General features: G+C 41.3%; 1 protein-coding gene across 1 annotated transcript; it reads right to left on the reverse strand.

Moving 5' to 3' along the window:
* Positions 1–399: 399 nt before the first annotated feature.
* Positions 400–16022, reverse strand: polr2h (RNA polymerase II, I and III subunit H). The gene is made up of 5 exons (XM_080186446.1): positions 15847–16022; positions 10817–10900; positions 9855–9948; positions 4963–5046; positions 400–846 (listed from the first exon to the last, which is right to left on the reverse strand). The coding sequence occupies exons 1-5, from the start codon at positions 15917–15919 to the stop codon at positions 729–731; spliced, it is 453 nt and encodes a 150-aa protein (XP_080042572.1). The 5' UTR covers positions 15920–16022; the 3' UTR covers positions 400–728.
* Positions 16023–17256: the final 1234 nt, after the last annotated feature.

Below are 17256 nucleotides of genomic sequence, written 5' to 3' on the forward strand. Positions count from 1 at the left end.
CCTGGCCCCGCCTTGACCACGCCCCCTATGCATCCCATCCCTTGCCACCTGACAGGACTAGGCCAGAACTTTATGCACTTCCATAACATAGGTGCAAATTCAGGCCATTTGACCCATTTAACCTGTTCTTTCATTTGATCATAGTTGATAAATTTCTCAATCCCATTCTCCTGCTTTTTCCTTGTAACTTTCACTCCCTTACCAATCAAGAACCCAGCTTTCACAAATTTCATATGGCCAAATACTACAGCTCATCTAAAGACTTCTGCTTCGATCATTGTCTCACCACAGCTGATTAAAGCAAATGATCCTTTTTCTCAGACCAAATTTGTTTAAAAAATAAAATTGTATATGTTGTATATGGCACAAAGCACACATTCATAAAATAAACCTTTTCTATTAATCAGAAGCACATTTTTATTTAGACACTGGAGAGTTCAATTATCGGTACATCCATTATACATACTCAGTAATACAAAAAGTACACTTGCTTTTCACTTAATAGCAACTTAATAAAACATTTTTTAATTTCACACAGTGAGGCAAACACCTTTCCTTCAGTGGTTCCTTTCCTACATAATCTCCTTTAAAACAGGGAAACTGGAAATGTAGGGCAACATTTACACATTTAGTGTGAAAATCATTTGTTGACAATATTGCAACAAACAAACTTGATTTCATTGATAAGACAAGAAACTTTCAAACGGACATCATTTTGTCTATGTATTTTAGAATGCAAGCTTCTTCATTAGCAGGTACACTCTGGAATCCACTTCAAAGCCATGTAAATTATTTGCATCACCTTGAAGCCTCATTAATAGACCACCATAGGACACATAGGCTGATCTGTAAGGAGTGAAAATACAATGAGTATTTCGACAACATTTTCAAGAAAATTTAAAACATTATCTCTGACACCTGGCCTGGCCCCGCCTCCTGTCCTGGCCCCACCCATCCTCTGACAATGTTCTTCCCCCTTGGCACCGCCCCCCCAGTTTAGTGGACCAGCAAACCAGAGGCCCTGGCTCATTTTCTGAGGACACTGTTTCAAATCCCATCAGGCAGCTGGAGGAATTTAAAATAAATAAAATCTGGAATTAAAAACTAGACTAATAGTGACCACAAAACCATTGTCAATTGTTTGAAAAAAAAGCTATCTGGTTCACTAATACTCTAAAAAGGAAGGAAATCTGCCATTCTTACCCCCATGTCACTTATACTAACAATGGGAAAACTTTGCCACAGACTTGTTGAGCCTGACAGTCATAATATAGACCACGGTCACCAGCCCTCTTTATGTCCTGAATATAAAAGTAGGGAGGTCTTGCTGCAGCTGTATAGGGCATTGGTGAGGCCGCAGCTGGAGTACTGTGTGCAGCTTTGGGCGCCGCACCTGCGCAAAGATATTTTGGCCTTGGAGGGAGTGCAGAGGAGGTTTACTAGGCTGATACCGGAGTTGAGGGGGTTGAGCTATGAGGAGAGGCCGAATAAACTGGGCTTGTACTCGTTAGAGTTTAGAAGAATGAGGGGAGATCTCATTGAGACGTATAAGATGATGAATGGGATGGAAAGGATAGAGGTGGAGAGACTCTTCCGGCTCAAAAAAGACAGTAGGACTAGGGGGCACAGCCTCAAGATAAAAGGGGGGTGGTTTAGAACGGAGTTGAGGAGGAACTTCTTCACTCAAAGGGTGGTGAATCTCTGGAATTCTCTGCCCGTTGAAGTGGTGGAGGCTGCCTCGCTAAATATTTTTAAGACGCGGGTTGATGGGTTTTTGATAAGAGAGGGGATTAAGGGTTATGGGGAGAAAGCGGGAAAGTGGAACTGAGCAGCGACAGATCAGCCATGATCTTATTGAATGGCGGGGCAGGCTTGAAGGGCTAGATGGCCTACTCCTGCTCCTATTTCTTATGTTCTTATGTTCTTATGTCTTCGGCAGGTGATGAGGGAACCAACAAAAGGAAAAGCCTATTTGATGTTGTCCTCACCAATCTACTGGTCATAAAAGCATCTGTCTATGACAGTATTAGCAACACCCTCCATAGTATTTTACGGCACAACCTATATGCTAAATGGAATCAATTTCAAACAAACATAGCAACTCGAAACTTGGCAGCCACATGGGGCTGTGGGCAATCAGCAGTAGCAGAATTGTATCCAAACACAATCTGTAACCTTATGGCCTTGCATATGCCCAACTCCACCATTACACTTGGGAATCAACTCTGATTCAATGCAGAGCAAACTGCCGGCTCCAAGTGGAGAGGATCTCCAAGAAGATTGCATATATCGACACATATCAAATTTCTACACAGATGCTACAACAACGAATGAATGAATACTGTTGAACAATCACCAGGCAGGAGTGTTCCCTTCCAGTCAGGGGACACTTCAGCAGTCACGAGCATTCAGCCTCTGATCTTCAGTTAAGCGTTCTTCAAGGCAGCCTTCACGACACATGACAACACAGAATCGCTGAGCAGAAACTGATAGCCAAGTTCTACACAGATGAGAACGTCCTCAACCAGGATCTTCAGTTCATGTCACACTATCTGTAACCCCCACAACTTGCCTGGGTTTGTAAAATCTCACTAACTGTCCTGGCTGGGGACAATACACATCTCTTTAACCTGTACTTAACCCTCTCTCCATCCACATTGTCTGTACCTTTAAGACTTGATTATCTGTAAAGATTCGCATTCCAATCATTATCTTGTAAATTGAGTCTGTATCATTATATGCCCTGTTTGTGAACACAAGTCCTTACTCACCGGAAGAGGTACTTGAGGCTCCGAAAGCTAGTGCTGCCAAATAAACCTGTTGGACTTTAACCTGGTGTTGTGAGACTTCTTTCAACGCAGAGTGCAGGGGTGCATGGTAGGAATAGCATCTGGCATTACTAAAAATGAGGTGTCAACCTGGTGAAGCTACAACACAGGACTATTTGTGTGCCAAGCAGTGGAAGCAGCATACAAGAGAAAGAGCTAAGCAATCGCATAACCAACAGATCAGAACTAAGCTCTGCAGTCCTGTCACATCCAGTCGTGAATGGTGATGGACAATTAAATAACTAACTGGAGGAGGAGGAGGCTCCATAAATATACCCATCCTCAGTGTTGGGGGAGCCCAGCACATCAATGCAAAAGACTAAAGCATTTGGAGCCACATAGTCTCCTTGTGAGGTCCGTATCATCACAGATGCCAGTTTTGAGCCAATTTATAGAATCATAGAATTTTATAGCACAGAAGGAGGAGGCCATTTGGTCCATTGTGTCTGCACTGGCTCACAAAAGAACTACCCAAATAGTTCCAATTCAATTCACTCCCCAAATATCAAGGAACAGCTAAAGGCACTAGATGCTGCAAAGCCTATGTGCCTTGACAACATTCCAACAATAGTACTGAAACTTGTGTTCCAGAATTAGCTGCAACCCAAGGCTAGCACAACCACAACACTAGCATCTATCTGGCAACATACAAAGTTGTCAAGGTTCATCCTGTCCACAAAATGGAGAAACCCAACACAGCCAATTACAGCTCCAGTCTACGCTCCATCAGCAGCACTTACTCAGCAATAACGTACTCAGTGATGCTCAGTTTGGGATCTGCCAGTGTAAGTCAGTTCCTGACCTCAATACTGCCTTGGTCCAAACAGGGACAAAAGAGCTGAACTCAAGAGGTGAGATGAGTAAGGCAGTATATGACCAAGTGTGGCATTATGGATCCCTGGCAAAACTGAAGTCATGGGAATCGGGGGAAATCTCTGGTTGAAGCCATACTTCCCAGAAAAAAAAGATTGTTGTGATTGTTGGTCATCAAGTCATCTCAGTCCCAGGACATCTTTGCATGAGTTCCTCAGGTTATTGCACTAGGCCCAACCACCTTCAGCTGTTTCTGCAATTACATTCTCTCTATCATAAGTGGGGATGTTTGTGGATAATTGCACAATGTTCAGCACCATATGCACCAAAATCTGGACCACATTCAGACTTGGGCTTAAGTGGCAAATGCCATTCATGCCACATAAGTACCAGGCAATGCCAATCTCTAACAAAAGCAAATCTAACCATCTCTCCATGACATTCAATGGCATTACTATTACATAATTCTGAATTCCTCCACATACTGCAAAGGCAGGCATCCTGGACAAAGCAGCCTGCTTCATTGGCACCCCAACCACAAATATTCCCTCCATCTACCCTGATGCACAATGGCAGCAGTGCATACCATCTACAAGATGTACTCACTAAGGCCCCTTCAACAGCATCTTCCAAACCAAGGACCTCTAATATCTAGAAGGGCAACAGCAGCAATGCAAGGAACACCAACACCTGCAAGCTCCCCTTCAAGTCACATGCCATCCTGACTCGGAATTGCATCACCATTCCTTCAATGTGGATGGGTCAAAATCTCAACAAGACAGCTCAACACCTCCTTCTCAAGAGCAATTAAGGACAGACAATAAATGTTGGCCTAGCCAGCAACACCCACATCCAATGAATGAATAATAAAAAGAATTTTCTGTGCTCAATGCACCCAAAGATGTTACCAAATTATCTCTATGAACATATGCAGCATCTATTTTAAATAATACAAATCTTTAATAACACTTGATCTTTTTGGGGAGGCACGGTAGTACAGTGGTTAACACTGCTGCTTCACAGCACCAAGGAACCGGGTTCAATTCCTGGCTTGGGTCACTGTGGGTGTGGAGTTTGCACGTTCTTCCTCTATCTGTGTGGGCTTCCTGCGGGTGCTCTGGTTTCCTCCCACATTCTGAAAGACGTGCTGGTTAGGTGCATTGACCCAAACAGATGCCGGACTATGGCGACAAGGGGAATTTCACAGTAACTTCTTTGCAGTGTTAACGTAAGCCTTACTTGTGACTAATAAATAAACTTTAATAAGTGAATGTATAATTTCAGTTAACTTTAATCATGCAGTCATTCAAATTGTACTCACAGTCTGGTTGCTGCTTCTGTCGAGCTTTCATCGCCTTCTATCCTATAAACCTTTCCATACATTACATATTCAAATTGGTCAGCCCTGATACAAAATAGAAAAAACAGCATTTAGTAAGGTGAGAAAATAAATTCATAGAAACTGAACACTTTTACATTTTTGAATTCAGCTGATTGCAGGCTAAATACGATGGGCAACTGTTCACATTACCAGTCTATTCCCATTCAATGGACTCAGCAATAATTAGTTCTTCACTACAGAAAGTAAGTGTTCCATTTGTCTTTATACTCCGATATCTGACTGCTTAATTTTTTTCACATAAGATACTGAGCAACCGAATCAAAAGTACTTTGACACCGTCATCTGAACTACTGTAAACAAGGCACATTTTGTTACAAATTATATTTTGGAGGTGAAAATTAGCCAGAGGTCATGCTCTTGATGGAAATTCAGTACCTATGTTTGAAGTAGAAGCATAAGAGAATGCACATGCATATGTGTGAAAAATGGATTGTGTTAATCTTTATAGTCTAATCATGTACCAAAGTTCACCATCATTGCTCACACATAAACAATGAGCAATCAGACAAGATACCAGAATTTTCAATGAGCCTCAGTTGAGCCTTAAGAACAGAATGGAAGAAAATAGCAAAGAAAAAAGGATAACATTTATGTAAAAGATTGGCATTGATTTGCGTTGAAAAATATGCAAGACAATAGTGGGCAATTCAAATAATAACTGAGTCATCAGAAACATACTCCAGAATAAAATCCGAGATTAACCTACAAAATCATCAAGTATTACTGAGTATTATTTAAACTAAAATACCGTTGTTAAAAGTTTTACATATTCATCAAACAAGTTCAATCAAAACTGTCCTTTTCTCATCTTTTTCAAAACTAGTCCCCATTGTTTTAGCGCTCAGCTTTTCAACGCACGAACAGTCATAGAATCCCTACAGTGCAGAAGGAGGCCATTTAGCCCATCAAGCCTGCACTGACAACAATCCCACTCAGGCCCTATCCCCATAACCCCAAGTATTTACCCTGCTAATCCTCCTGACATGAAGGACTAATTTACTATGGCAAATCAAGCTAACCGGGCACATCCTAGGAATGTGAGAGGAAACCGGAACACCCAGAGGAAACCCACACAGTCATGGGGAGAACATGCAAACTCCACGCAGGTAGTCACCCAAGGCTGGAATTGAACCCAGGTCCCTGGCACTGTGAGGCAGCAGTGTTAACCATCATGCCCCTTGCCTTTCAGTAAGCCTGCAGCTTTATAAAAAGCAATACAGAGCATAGGATAATGGAAGACCAAAACAGTGACCCAGCATCCTTCAAAGTCCAGTCACAAACAGAGCAATTATATAGCACGTGATATCTCAAAATCAGCCACTATAGGATAAATTCTACAACCTATAAAAACAAAATATAGCATAAAAGGCAAATATAAGTGCATAATTAATACTTAATGTAACAATTATTATAAAACTACTTTTTAATTAAATCAAATAAATAGTAAAGAATAAGCAAATTAGCACTGAAAAAATGAAATGTATTTAACCGTTGCTGTTACTTATTGTTTTATTGATTGTGCAACTTTGCCAGAAGACTACAAATGATAAATTTAGATTTTAGGAAGGTGACAACACGACCACTTTTTTACTAGTCACTCATGCTAATCTCCATATAGGGCCTCTGAAGACCAGCTTAGAAACAGAATCCTATTCAATCACACTTGCTTAAAGCTTATTAGCATCACAATGCATGATAAAACCATGAAAATGTTTTTTCCAGAAATTTGCAAAGTGAACATTATAACCTGACAAGCTGTTCTGGAACAGGAAATAAAAATATTTTTCCTCCAGGTCCTGTTCAGTATAGGTGTAAGCCACAATTCTCCTGAACGGAGACTAAGTGCCCATTCCACTGGGAAATCTGGAAAGTTAGCAGCATCTATCAGGTTCAGGTGGCATTTTCCCACCTGACGGATACTAATTTATGCATCGCAGAAACCCACCAGCCAGCCCACTGCTCTGGGACTGGTCTGCCATTTCACCCTAATCGCCTTGATTATTTATCAGCTCCCTCCCCGCCACAATATGAAGTTATGCCCTCCGTGACCAGGGGAACAGCACCAACCCCTCACCAAAAAGAGGTCACCCTCCTCCCAAAACAGGGATCATTCTCCTACCCTTCATCACAAATAATGAGTAACCGCCCCCTTCCACACACCACATAAGCATGAGGGCAACCCAGCACAAACCCACCCCATCCCACCCCCTACTTAGATGAGACTCCACCCACCCCCCCAACCAGGTGCCCTTCACCTTTAGACTCCCACTCAGGCTCCCCCATCCCCCTCAGACTTCCCACCCCTTTGGGCTATAGTGATAGAAAAAGCTTTGATCGGTCAATTTCAAAAAGCCTTCAATGACAGTCTCAGCTGTGAATGCATTTGAAGTAGTTTCAGTCTTTCTCACTGTATGCTAGGTCGGTGATTTCTGCTTTGTAAAGGAGGTTGTGAGAACTATTTGAGAGTCTGAGGGGGGAGGAGAGCCTGAGTTGGGGTTACCATCTGCTTGCGTGATATAGGGGTGTAAAGCTGATGCCGGAGTTGAGGGGATTGAGCTATGAGGAGAGGCTGAATAAACTAGGCTTGTACTCGTTAGAGTTTAGAAGAATGAGGGGAGATCTCATTGAGACGTATAAGATGATGAATGGGATGGATAGGATAGAGGTGGAGAGACTCTTCCCGCTCAAAAAAGACAGTAGGACTAGGGGGCACAGCCTCAAGATAAAGGGGAGGCGGTTTAGAACGGAGTTGAGGAGGAACTTCTTCACTCAAAGGGTGGTGAATCTCTGGAATTCTCTGCCCGTTGAAGTGGTGGAGGCTGCCTCGCTAAATATTTTTAAGAAGCGGGTTGATGGGTTTTTGATAAGAGAGGGGATTAAGGGTTATGGGGAGAGGGCGGGAAAGTGGAACTGAGCCACAACAGATCAGCCATGATCTTATTGAATGGCGGGGCAGGCTCGAAGGGCTAGATGGCCTACTCCTGCTCCTATTTCTTATGTTCTTATGTTCTTATACCCCTCATTGCTGAAGGGTTGGTGTTGTCCCCTGGGCCTTTGGGATCCAATATACCAGGTCCATGATTCTGAAGACCGGTAGTGAAACCCACACAGTGCCAATCCAGATGGAGGGTGGCAGCTGCATAGCACGATGCCGCTGAATTGGCCTTCAAGCCCACTAACTAGTAAAGACGTTATTTTGATATTTATTGGGTTCCCGCCTGCTCCGGCCAGGAGCCAAACAGCGGACAACGGATGGGACCAAGAGCACCATAGTGGCTTTGGTGCATAGCACAATACCTGTTTCTCTGGGCTACTGCTATCACAATCAGAGCTAGCTAGCCCAGATAATGCACAGCCTCCCATCACCAATCCCCCAACACAATGTATTTATCAGCCCAGTTTAAAAACGACAGAGGTTAGATACATCAGTATGACAGATAGGAAAAGACCAGCTGATTCATTAAGTCTGTCCACCTTATTAGCCCACATCTGCCAGCAAACACAGAATCTCCTGCGAGAGGAAAACCTAAAGGATATACAACAAAATTTGGAAACTTCCTCTCTATCCCAAAGTAATCAGCCAAATTCCACTTAACAAGCCTCACTGCAAACCCTACCTACTTCAATATACTGTTACAATAATCGGGAGCTCATCTTGTTCACTTCTGAATACCTGTAGAAAATCCACTCAATGCAATAACCTGCAACATGGTCCAAAGGTGGACAGGCCTCAGTGAAAAGAAAATCTGGTGCATTCACTTATATATCTTGCAAGCATGTTGTCCAAATCTTCTCTAACAATTTCCAACTCAAAATGCCACTGATAATCGTGTAGCAATAGAGTGTATTTACTACAGCCCAAAGATGATGGGCAATAACTGAGGATTTACTTGGGCTCCTATATATAGGAGCAAACTAAAATTGTGGTTTTTGGGTTAGGAGGTGTATGTTTGTGATGTGTGTCTCTGTAGAGAAAAGCTTAAGTATAAAGATTATGCTCCAGTTCCATTCTTCAATGGCTAGCATAGAACAGTCGATCCACAATTCTAATTCTTTCATTAGTTCAAATGTTTTCAAACTCGAGAGTTCTCTACAATAAAAAGATCCAGTTCTTTAAGGCTATTACAGTAACTAGAGATCTGAAGCCATTCTGGGCCCTCTACATCAATTATTTATTGAGGAAACCATAGCTAATTTGACTTAATTTATTGCTGTAACATGTACTATTATGTATTGTTTTTTGCATGCTATACAAAGCATACCATTCACAGAGAAGAGTAAAGAATGTAGTGTAACAGTCATAGCTAGGGTGTAGAGAAAGATCAACTTAGTGCAAGATAGTGAAGTATTCTAGGTGAGGCCTAACAAAGATCTTTATACAAGATCAGTTCAGTGTGTTTGTTTTGTAACAAACTGTCTCAGCAAAATATTCTAATGACATTAGGCAGAGAATTCTATGTTATTGGTTCATTGATAATGACTGAAGAGCGATATCTATCCATGTCAGAAGTGCGTAGCATAAGAGGGAATTTGCAAGCAGTGATGTTCTTACATTATCCTTCTCCATGGTCGATAGTACTGCAAAATTAACCTTGGTGAGTTTTTGCAATCCTGTAAATTGTGCCCATTGCACCAACAGGGTTGCATCCAGAGGCAATGATCAAGTGAATTGCTGTCCTGGATGGTATCAAACATTCTATGAAGTGACATTCTGGCTATGCCCATTCAGATGAATGGCTAAGTATTCCAACACACTTGTAGATGGTGGAGCACTTCTTCGCTACTGTAAGATTCTATGATTGTATAACTACCTTGATGGTCGGTCATCTGTGGGGTTATATTCTCCATCATCCGGTGTTCCATCTTCATACAAAGTACTCGCTATCACAAGACGAAACTTATCACCTAAAGAAATGCAGCAAGAAAAATAAACTTTAAATAAGATTTGGTTAAAAAAATGTTGGGTTTCACAACACTTTGCCTGGTCTAGTCTGTACCACCATCCAAAACTTGAATAAATTCAAAATACAATTTCCTTGTCTTGTGTCTACAATTATTTTACCTCCTTCCAAGAGTGGTACAATTAAATCAATGAATTAATTGACACTGTCCCACTCCAAATCTATATAGCATCATATGTAAAACAAAAAAGTTCAAACCTTCGCATTACACCTGCAGGATACTATAAATGATAGATTTTTAAAAACTACTTGGCCAAAAAAAGCATCTCTACATATTGTATTATTACCCTGGACACTTAACTTCTGATAAAATAATCATTTCTATAAGTCCAACATAATGACAATGGGATTTCATACTATAAATGTCCATTATGTTCCAGCACACTGCTCTTAATTATCAAATCATGCCATTGAACTGAATTCATAAAATCAGGGAAGTTAATTATTAAAAATGATTTAATACTTTTGGGTTTTACCAAATTGAACATCAGTTCAGCATTTTGTGGATGAGCATCAATGCAGTCTCAAATAATTTTGACTTCGCTATAACTGCAAATAAAACCATTTTTTAATCTTTACCAACATCAGAAATTTCAATGGTAATGATAGCCTGGTGAATATGTGTAAGTGTGCATGTGCAAAAAGGATAAATTCAGGAGTATATCTGAATGTTGACCATTCTCCATATGATGGCTGTCAAACTGAAAAGGTTTTCAACTATACCATTATAGCATTAACTCCGCTTATCTATAATTGAGCTTGAGGTTTAAACAACAGTAATTACAGAAATATATGTTAATTGAAATTCTTACCAAGTTCGACAGGGTAAATCTGAATATTTACATCAAGTATCAGGTCCATTTTAAAGGATTCACTCTCACAATGTAAGCGTGAAACTGTAAAGACAAGACAAAAATCCTGTTACCTGCCCAAACATGCCTAAATATTGTCTGGATTCCAGACCTGTCACCAAACACTAACACACAGGTATCTAATGTATAATCAAATAATTGTTCGCAAATTGCTACAGTTGTGTAGGATACCGTTGAGACCACTGGACTGTGTACAGTTTTGGTCTCCTTATTTAAGGAAGGATATAAATGCACTTGAGATAATTCAAAGAAGATTCATTTGATTAATACCTGGGATGGGGGTTGGTTATCTTATGATGAACAGTTGGACAGCTGAGCCTGAATCAACTGAAGTTTAGAAGAACGAGAGTTAATGTTATTGAATGTTTGAGACCCTGAGAGGGCTTGACAGGGTGGATGCTGAAAGAATGTTTCTACTTGTGGGAGAGAGTGGAACTAGGGGACACAGTTTAAAAATAAGGGGTTGCTAATTTAATATGGAGACGAGGAGATTTTTTTTTCTCTGAGGATTGAGTCTTTCGAACTCTCCCCTCCAGACAGCAGTGGAGGCAGGGTCATTAAATATTTTTAAGGGTGAAGTAGATAAAATCTTAACTGACAAGGGAGTCAAAGGGCATCGGTGGTAGGCAGGAATGTGAATTTGAGCCCACGATCAGAACAGTCACGATCTCATTAAACGGCAGAGTAGACTGGACGAGGCCGACTGGTCTACTCCCACTCCTAATTAATATGTTCATATTTTAGAAATATTCATAGAAGTAACTTTATTAGATAGCACATTCATTATCAGTCAAAACTTATTTCCATTACAGTATATTAGAAGCGTAAAATCCCTACAGTGCAGAAGGAAGCCATTCAGCCCATCAAGCCTGCACCGACAAACAATCCCATCCAGACCCTATCCACGTAATCCAAAGTATTTACCTTGTTAATCTCCCTAACACAAAGGGGTAATTTAGCACGGTCCATCAACTTAACCCACACATTTTGAGTGTGGAGGAAAATCGGAGCACCCAGAAGAAACCCACACAGACACAGGGAGAACATGCAAATTCCACAGTCACTTGAGGCCAGGGTTAATTCAGGATACCTGGCATTGTGAGACAGAAGTGCCAAGTGTGCCATGTGCCACCCAGCCACTGTGCCCTTTCTCCCTTGTTAAAACTGGCTATTACTCTACTGCACAAGGCACAAAATAATTCAAAGCAAACCAAATTTATTAAATTAAAAATTGTCAACAGTAGGCAAGAGTATTCTTCCATCAATACATTTTAAAATATTACAGTTACAAAGGGAGGAGACCCATATGGAAGAGCAACACGGACCAGTTAAACCAAATAACTTGTTTCAAGAATGTTGATTGAATGTAATTATATCTCATGGAATTCTTTGAAAAGCAACAGACATGATAAATGGGAGGTATAATTAAATGGATGTAGTGTACACAGACTTATATTTGATATTTTATATTTGAAAATAATTGATAAAAACATGGAAGATTACTAAAAACATTGAGTATGAAATGAGGGAGGCAAATAGTTTTGCATCTTAGTTGAAAGGCATAATATAGTACATTAATCTTCACTGTATGTATCAATGAATTGATCAGTGAGGGAACAATGTAAATATTTGCAGATGTTATCAAAAGCAGGGGGTATAATAAATTTCTTATCAGATCAAAGAAAGTTATGAATAAATGTTGGTAAATTGTGGAATGAGCTCAAAAAAGCAGGTGAATTCAACAAAAACTTGGATTTCTATAGCACCATAATAGTGAAACATTCCAAGGTTCTCCACAGGGAGAATTAGCAAAATTTGACACCAAGCCACCTAAGGAAACATGAGGGAAGATGTTCAAATGTTTGGTCAAAGAGATAATTCTTAATCAGCTATCCTGGCTTACCAGGAAACTGCCTGGATTAGAGGGCATGAGCTACAAGGAGAGGCTGGACAAACTAGGGTTATTTTTATCTGGAGCGGCAGAGCCTGAGGGGAGACCTGGTAGAAGTCTATAAAATTATGAGAGGCATAGATAGGGTTGACAATCAGAATCTTTATAAAATAATTGAAATGCCTAATACTAGGGTGAATGGAGTTAAAGTGAGAAGGTGAAAAGTTTGGTCCAGATTTGATTTCTGGCTTGGGTGACTGACTATGCGGAGTCTGCATGTTCGCGTGGGTTTGCTCCGGGTGATGCAATTCCACCCACAGTCCTAAAGATGTGCTGGTTAGGTACAATGGCCGTGCTAAATTCTCCCTCAGTGTATCTAAACAGACACCAGAGTGTGGTGTCCAGGGGATTTTCACTGAACTGTTAATGTAAGCCTACTTGTGACACTAATAAATAACTTAAAAGGCAATGTGATTTGATTTGATTTATTGTCACATGTATTTACAGTGAAAAGTAATGTTTCTTGCATGCTATACAGACAAAACACCCTTCATAGAGAAGGAAACGAGAGAGTGCAGAATGTGTTACTCATAGCTCACGTATAGAGAAAGATAAATTTAATGCAAGGTAAGTCCATTCAAAAATCTGACAGCAGCAGGGAAGATGTTCTTGAGTCGGCTGGTACATGACCTCAGACTTTTGTATCTTTTTCCCAAAGGAAGAAGGTGGAAGAGAGAATGTCCGGGGTGCGTGTGGTCCGTAATTATGCTTGCTACTATGCCAAGGCAGCAGGAAGTGTAGACAGAGTCAATGGATGGGAGGCATGATGGATAAGGCTACATTCACAACCTTTTGTAGTTCTTTGCAGTCTTGGGCACAGCAAGAGCCATATCAAGCTGTGATATAACCAGAACAAATGCTTTCTATGGTGCATCTGTAAAAGTTGGTGAGAGTCTTGGCTGACATGCCAAGTTTCTTTAGTCTTCTGAGAAAGTAGAGGCTTGGTGGGCTTTCTTAACGATAGCGTCAGCACAGGTTGTTGGTGATCTGGACACCTAAAAACTTGAAACTCTTGACTCTTTCTACTTCATTCCCATTGATGTAGACAGGAGCATGTTCTCCTTCATGCTTCCATAAGTCGATGACAATCTCCTTTGTTTTGTTGACGTTGAGGGAGGGATTATTGTTGCCACACCAGTTCACCAGATACTCTATCTCATTCCTGTACTCCATCTCGTCATTGTTTGAGATCTGACTCATTACAGTGGTGTCATCAGCAAACTTGAAAATTGGAGGGGAATTTGGCCACACAGTTGTAGGTATATGAGGAGTATAGCCTGGGGCTAAGAACACACACTTGTGAGACACCGGTATTGAGGATGATCATGGAGGTGGTGTTGTTGCCTATCCTTACTGAACGTGGTCTGTGAATTAGGAAGCTCAGAATTCAGTCGCAGGGGGAGGTGCCGAGGCCCAGGCCATGGAGTTTGGAGATGAGTTTTGTGGGAATAATAATATTGAAGGCTGAGCTGTAGTCAATAAATAGGAGTCCAACATCGGTGTCCTTGTTACCTAGGTGTTCCAGGGTTGAGTGCAGGGCCAGGGAAATGGTGTCTGCTGTGGATCTGTTGCGGTAATAGGCAAACTGTAGTGGATTCGGCTAGTCTGGGAGGCTAGAATTGATTCGTGCCATGACGAACCTTTTGAACCACTTCATAATGATAGATGTCACAGCCACTGGCCAATCATCATTAAAGCACGTTGCTTGATTTTTCTTAGATACTGGGAATGATAAATCGTCTTCTTGAAGCAGATAAGGATCTCAGATTATTGTAAAGAGAGGTTGAATATGTCTGGGAATGCCTCCACCAGCTGATCCGCGCAGGATCTGAGTGCATGTCCGCGTACCCTATGTGGGCCAGTTGCTTTCTGTGGATTGACATAGAAAGCTGATCTGGCATCTGCAATGGTGAACTCAGGTTCAAGTTCATCCAGGACGGAGGACACGCTCTCGCTGACGTCTTGCTCAAAACAGGCAAGATTTTTTTGTACACACATAGTGGTAAGTGTCTGGAACACGCGGCCAAGAGTGGTGGCAGAAGGCACAACCATCTCTGATGAAGTCCTCCAAAAGCTTGTCACTTGTGCTACCAAACAAACCTGTTGGACTTTAACCTGGTGTTGTGAGACTTCTTACTGAAGTCATTAAAATCAAGGAAACTCAAAACCAGAATCCGTGTAGATGTAAGGTGATAGATTTTGCTTAAAAAACTATACTCAGAATAGATGTAGGTTGAGCACTGAAAAAGAGATTTACAAATATGGGTTCAAAATGCATTTAAAACTGCATAACAGGTTTGCATGGCTTTATAAAAAAACTTATGAAAATCTAGGTTTTATCACAAAGGTATAATATGAAAGGCAAGAGAAAATGATGACTTAAATAAAGATTTAAAAGTGAATACTGATTTGATAGAAAACAGATGGGACAACCTCCCACTTTTGACATTATCTTTTGTGGGGGAGCTGCACAGTGGTTAGCACTGCTACCTCACAGCGTCAGGGACCAGGTTTGATTCCCGGCTTGGGTGACTGTGCTGAGTCTGTACATTCTCCCCACATCTGCATGGTTTTACTCCAGGTGCTCCGGTTTCCTCCCACAATCTGAAAGACGTGGTTTGGTGCATTGGCCATGCTAAATTCTCCCTCAAGTGTACCCAAACAGGCACTGGAGTGTGGCGACTAGGGGGGTTTTCACAGTAACTTCATTGCAGTGCTAACATAAGCCTACTTGTGACACTAACAAATAAACTTACAATTTCATCTTCTAATTCGCTCCTCCAGCTTTACTAACCAAATCAACTTTAAAACTTAACTAGAGGAAAACACACGTGCAATACTACAAGAGCTGGTTATGGGAGAAAATGGTTAACCTAGATACTGAGCATTAAAAAAAGCATTGGGAGATTGTTAGGGATGCTGGTGAGAGGCTGCTCCTTTCCATGTTGGGACTGAGCTGTCTCATCCCAACCTCATGGACCAGGTGAAAGCTCAGGCAGGGGCGCACACCTTTCCTTACCTCGATCAAACTTTATACCTTCCGGGTCAATATCTTTCACATCAAAAATATCTTCAAATAAAATCCCCGCCATCTCTGGATTAGTAAAACTGAAGGTTTAACTTCCAGCAAACATAAACAGGACAAATTACAACTGCTGACCAGGCAGGGCCCCTATTCGGATACAACGAGTTTCTCAAGGTATGCCGGGATACTGGAGGACCAGCCCAGACTCTCAGCAGACTGGCAGCAGCACAGTGTGAGCATATGGCCACAACTCCGCCATCTTTGATCAAGGCATTCCTTTTGGCTCGAAGACTGGGGTTTTTTATTGTTATATAAACACAACGTAGAAGTTCTCTTTTAGCTGTCCCTATTTTTCAATATTTCTTAAAGCTGCATCAAAACAAATTTACAAAATAATTTTAATGCAAAATACTGGAGGTGCTGGAAATCTGCAATAAAACAGCAGCAATGGAAATTGGTCTGCAGCAGGTGTGGAGAGAGAAGGAATCAATTGGGCTGGATTTTCCTGAGGGTTTTAATCACCCTGACATTGGGATCAAATGGGCATCTCAAGTCTGTACTTGCCAGCAGCGAGAGCAATCTTCATGGGATCAGCCTCCTACTCATTCATTTCTTCCCCTACCAGCGAATGGTGCGGCAGTATGAAATGTGCTATGTATTTTGCTAAGTCTCCTTCAGTAGCGCCTTCCAAATCCACAACCTTAACCAACTAAAATGCTAAGGGCAATGAGCATATGGGAGTTACTAGCAAATGCAAATTACCCTTCAAGTCACACACCATACTAGCTTGGAACTATTCATCGCCATTCCTATGTTGTTGCTTGGTCAAATACCTGGAACTCCCTTCAGTACTGTGGGTATTGTGACAGCACACAGTTCACATTTCATCGCCATTCTTAAGGACAATAAGGGATGGGCAATAAATGCTGGTCTTGTCAACAAAACACATCTCATGCACAAAGAAAGAAAATTGGAGACTCTGGCTTTTCATCAGCTTGGATACATTCAGCCCCAGATGAGGAATCAGTGGAAAGCCACAGTATGCACCACAATTCTTTCTTGGATTCCAACATTCCCCTCCACCAAAGAGCTTTATGACAGATTTTTGTGGCCTCCAACTTTGCTATAATGCTTAGCACCAATGATATTAGAACTACAAGAATCAATGCAGCAATTTACTGGGGCACTGCAATTTACAGTAGCTCCCCTTCCAAGAAAAAAAGAGGGAACTGTCAGCACTTACTTTGATGAAAACCTATATGAGCGAGGTGGAATGAGGTGAAAACCAGTGGGATCTGACATAGTAATAAGGTATATAAGAAGAAAAAGGTATTGACAAAGTCGACGTAGGGTGGGATTTTCCAGCTGCGCTCGCCCCAAAACCAGAAAATCCCACCTGAGGTC

The sequence above is a fragment of the Carcharhinus amblyrhynchos genome, chromosome 3 (genome assembly GCF_965287045.1).
Source record: "Carcharhinus amblyrhynchos chromosome 3, sCarAmb.v2.hapA, whole genome shotgun sequence".
NCBI classification, from domain to species: Eukaryota; Metazoa; Chordata; class Chondrichthyes; order Carcharhiniformes; family Carcharhinidae; genus Carcharhinus; species Carcharhinus amblyrhynchos.

Coding starts and splice junctions, on each gene's coding strand:
- polr2h (XM_080186446.1), bottom strand. CDS start 15,919: ATGGCGGGGATTTTATTTGAAGATATTTTTGATGTGAAAGATATTGAC. Junction 9,949..10,816: donor GATTTACCCTGTCGAACTTG/GTAAGAATTTCA, acceptor GCATTTCTTTAG/GTGATAAGTTTCGTCTTGTG. Junction 847..4,962: donor ACAGAAGCAGCAACCAGACT/GTGAGTACAATT, acceptor CACTCCTTACAG/ATCAGCCTATGTGTCCTATG.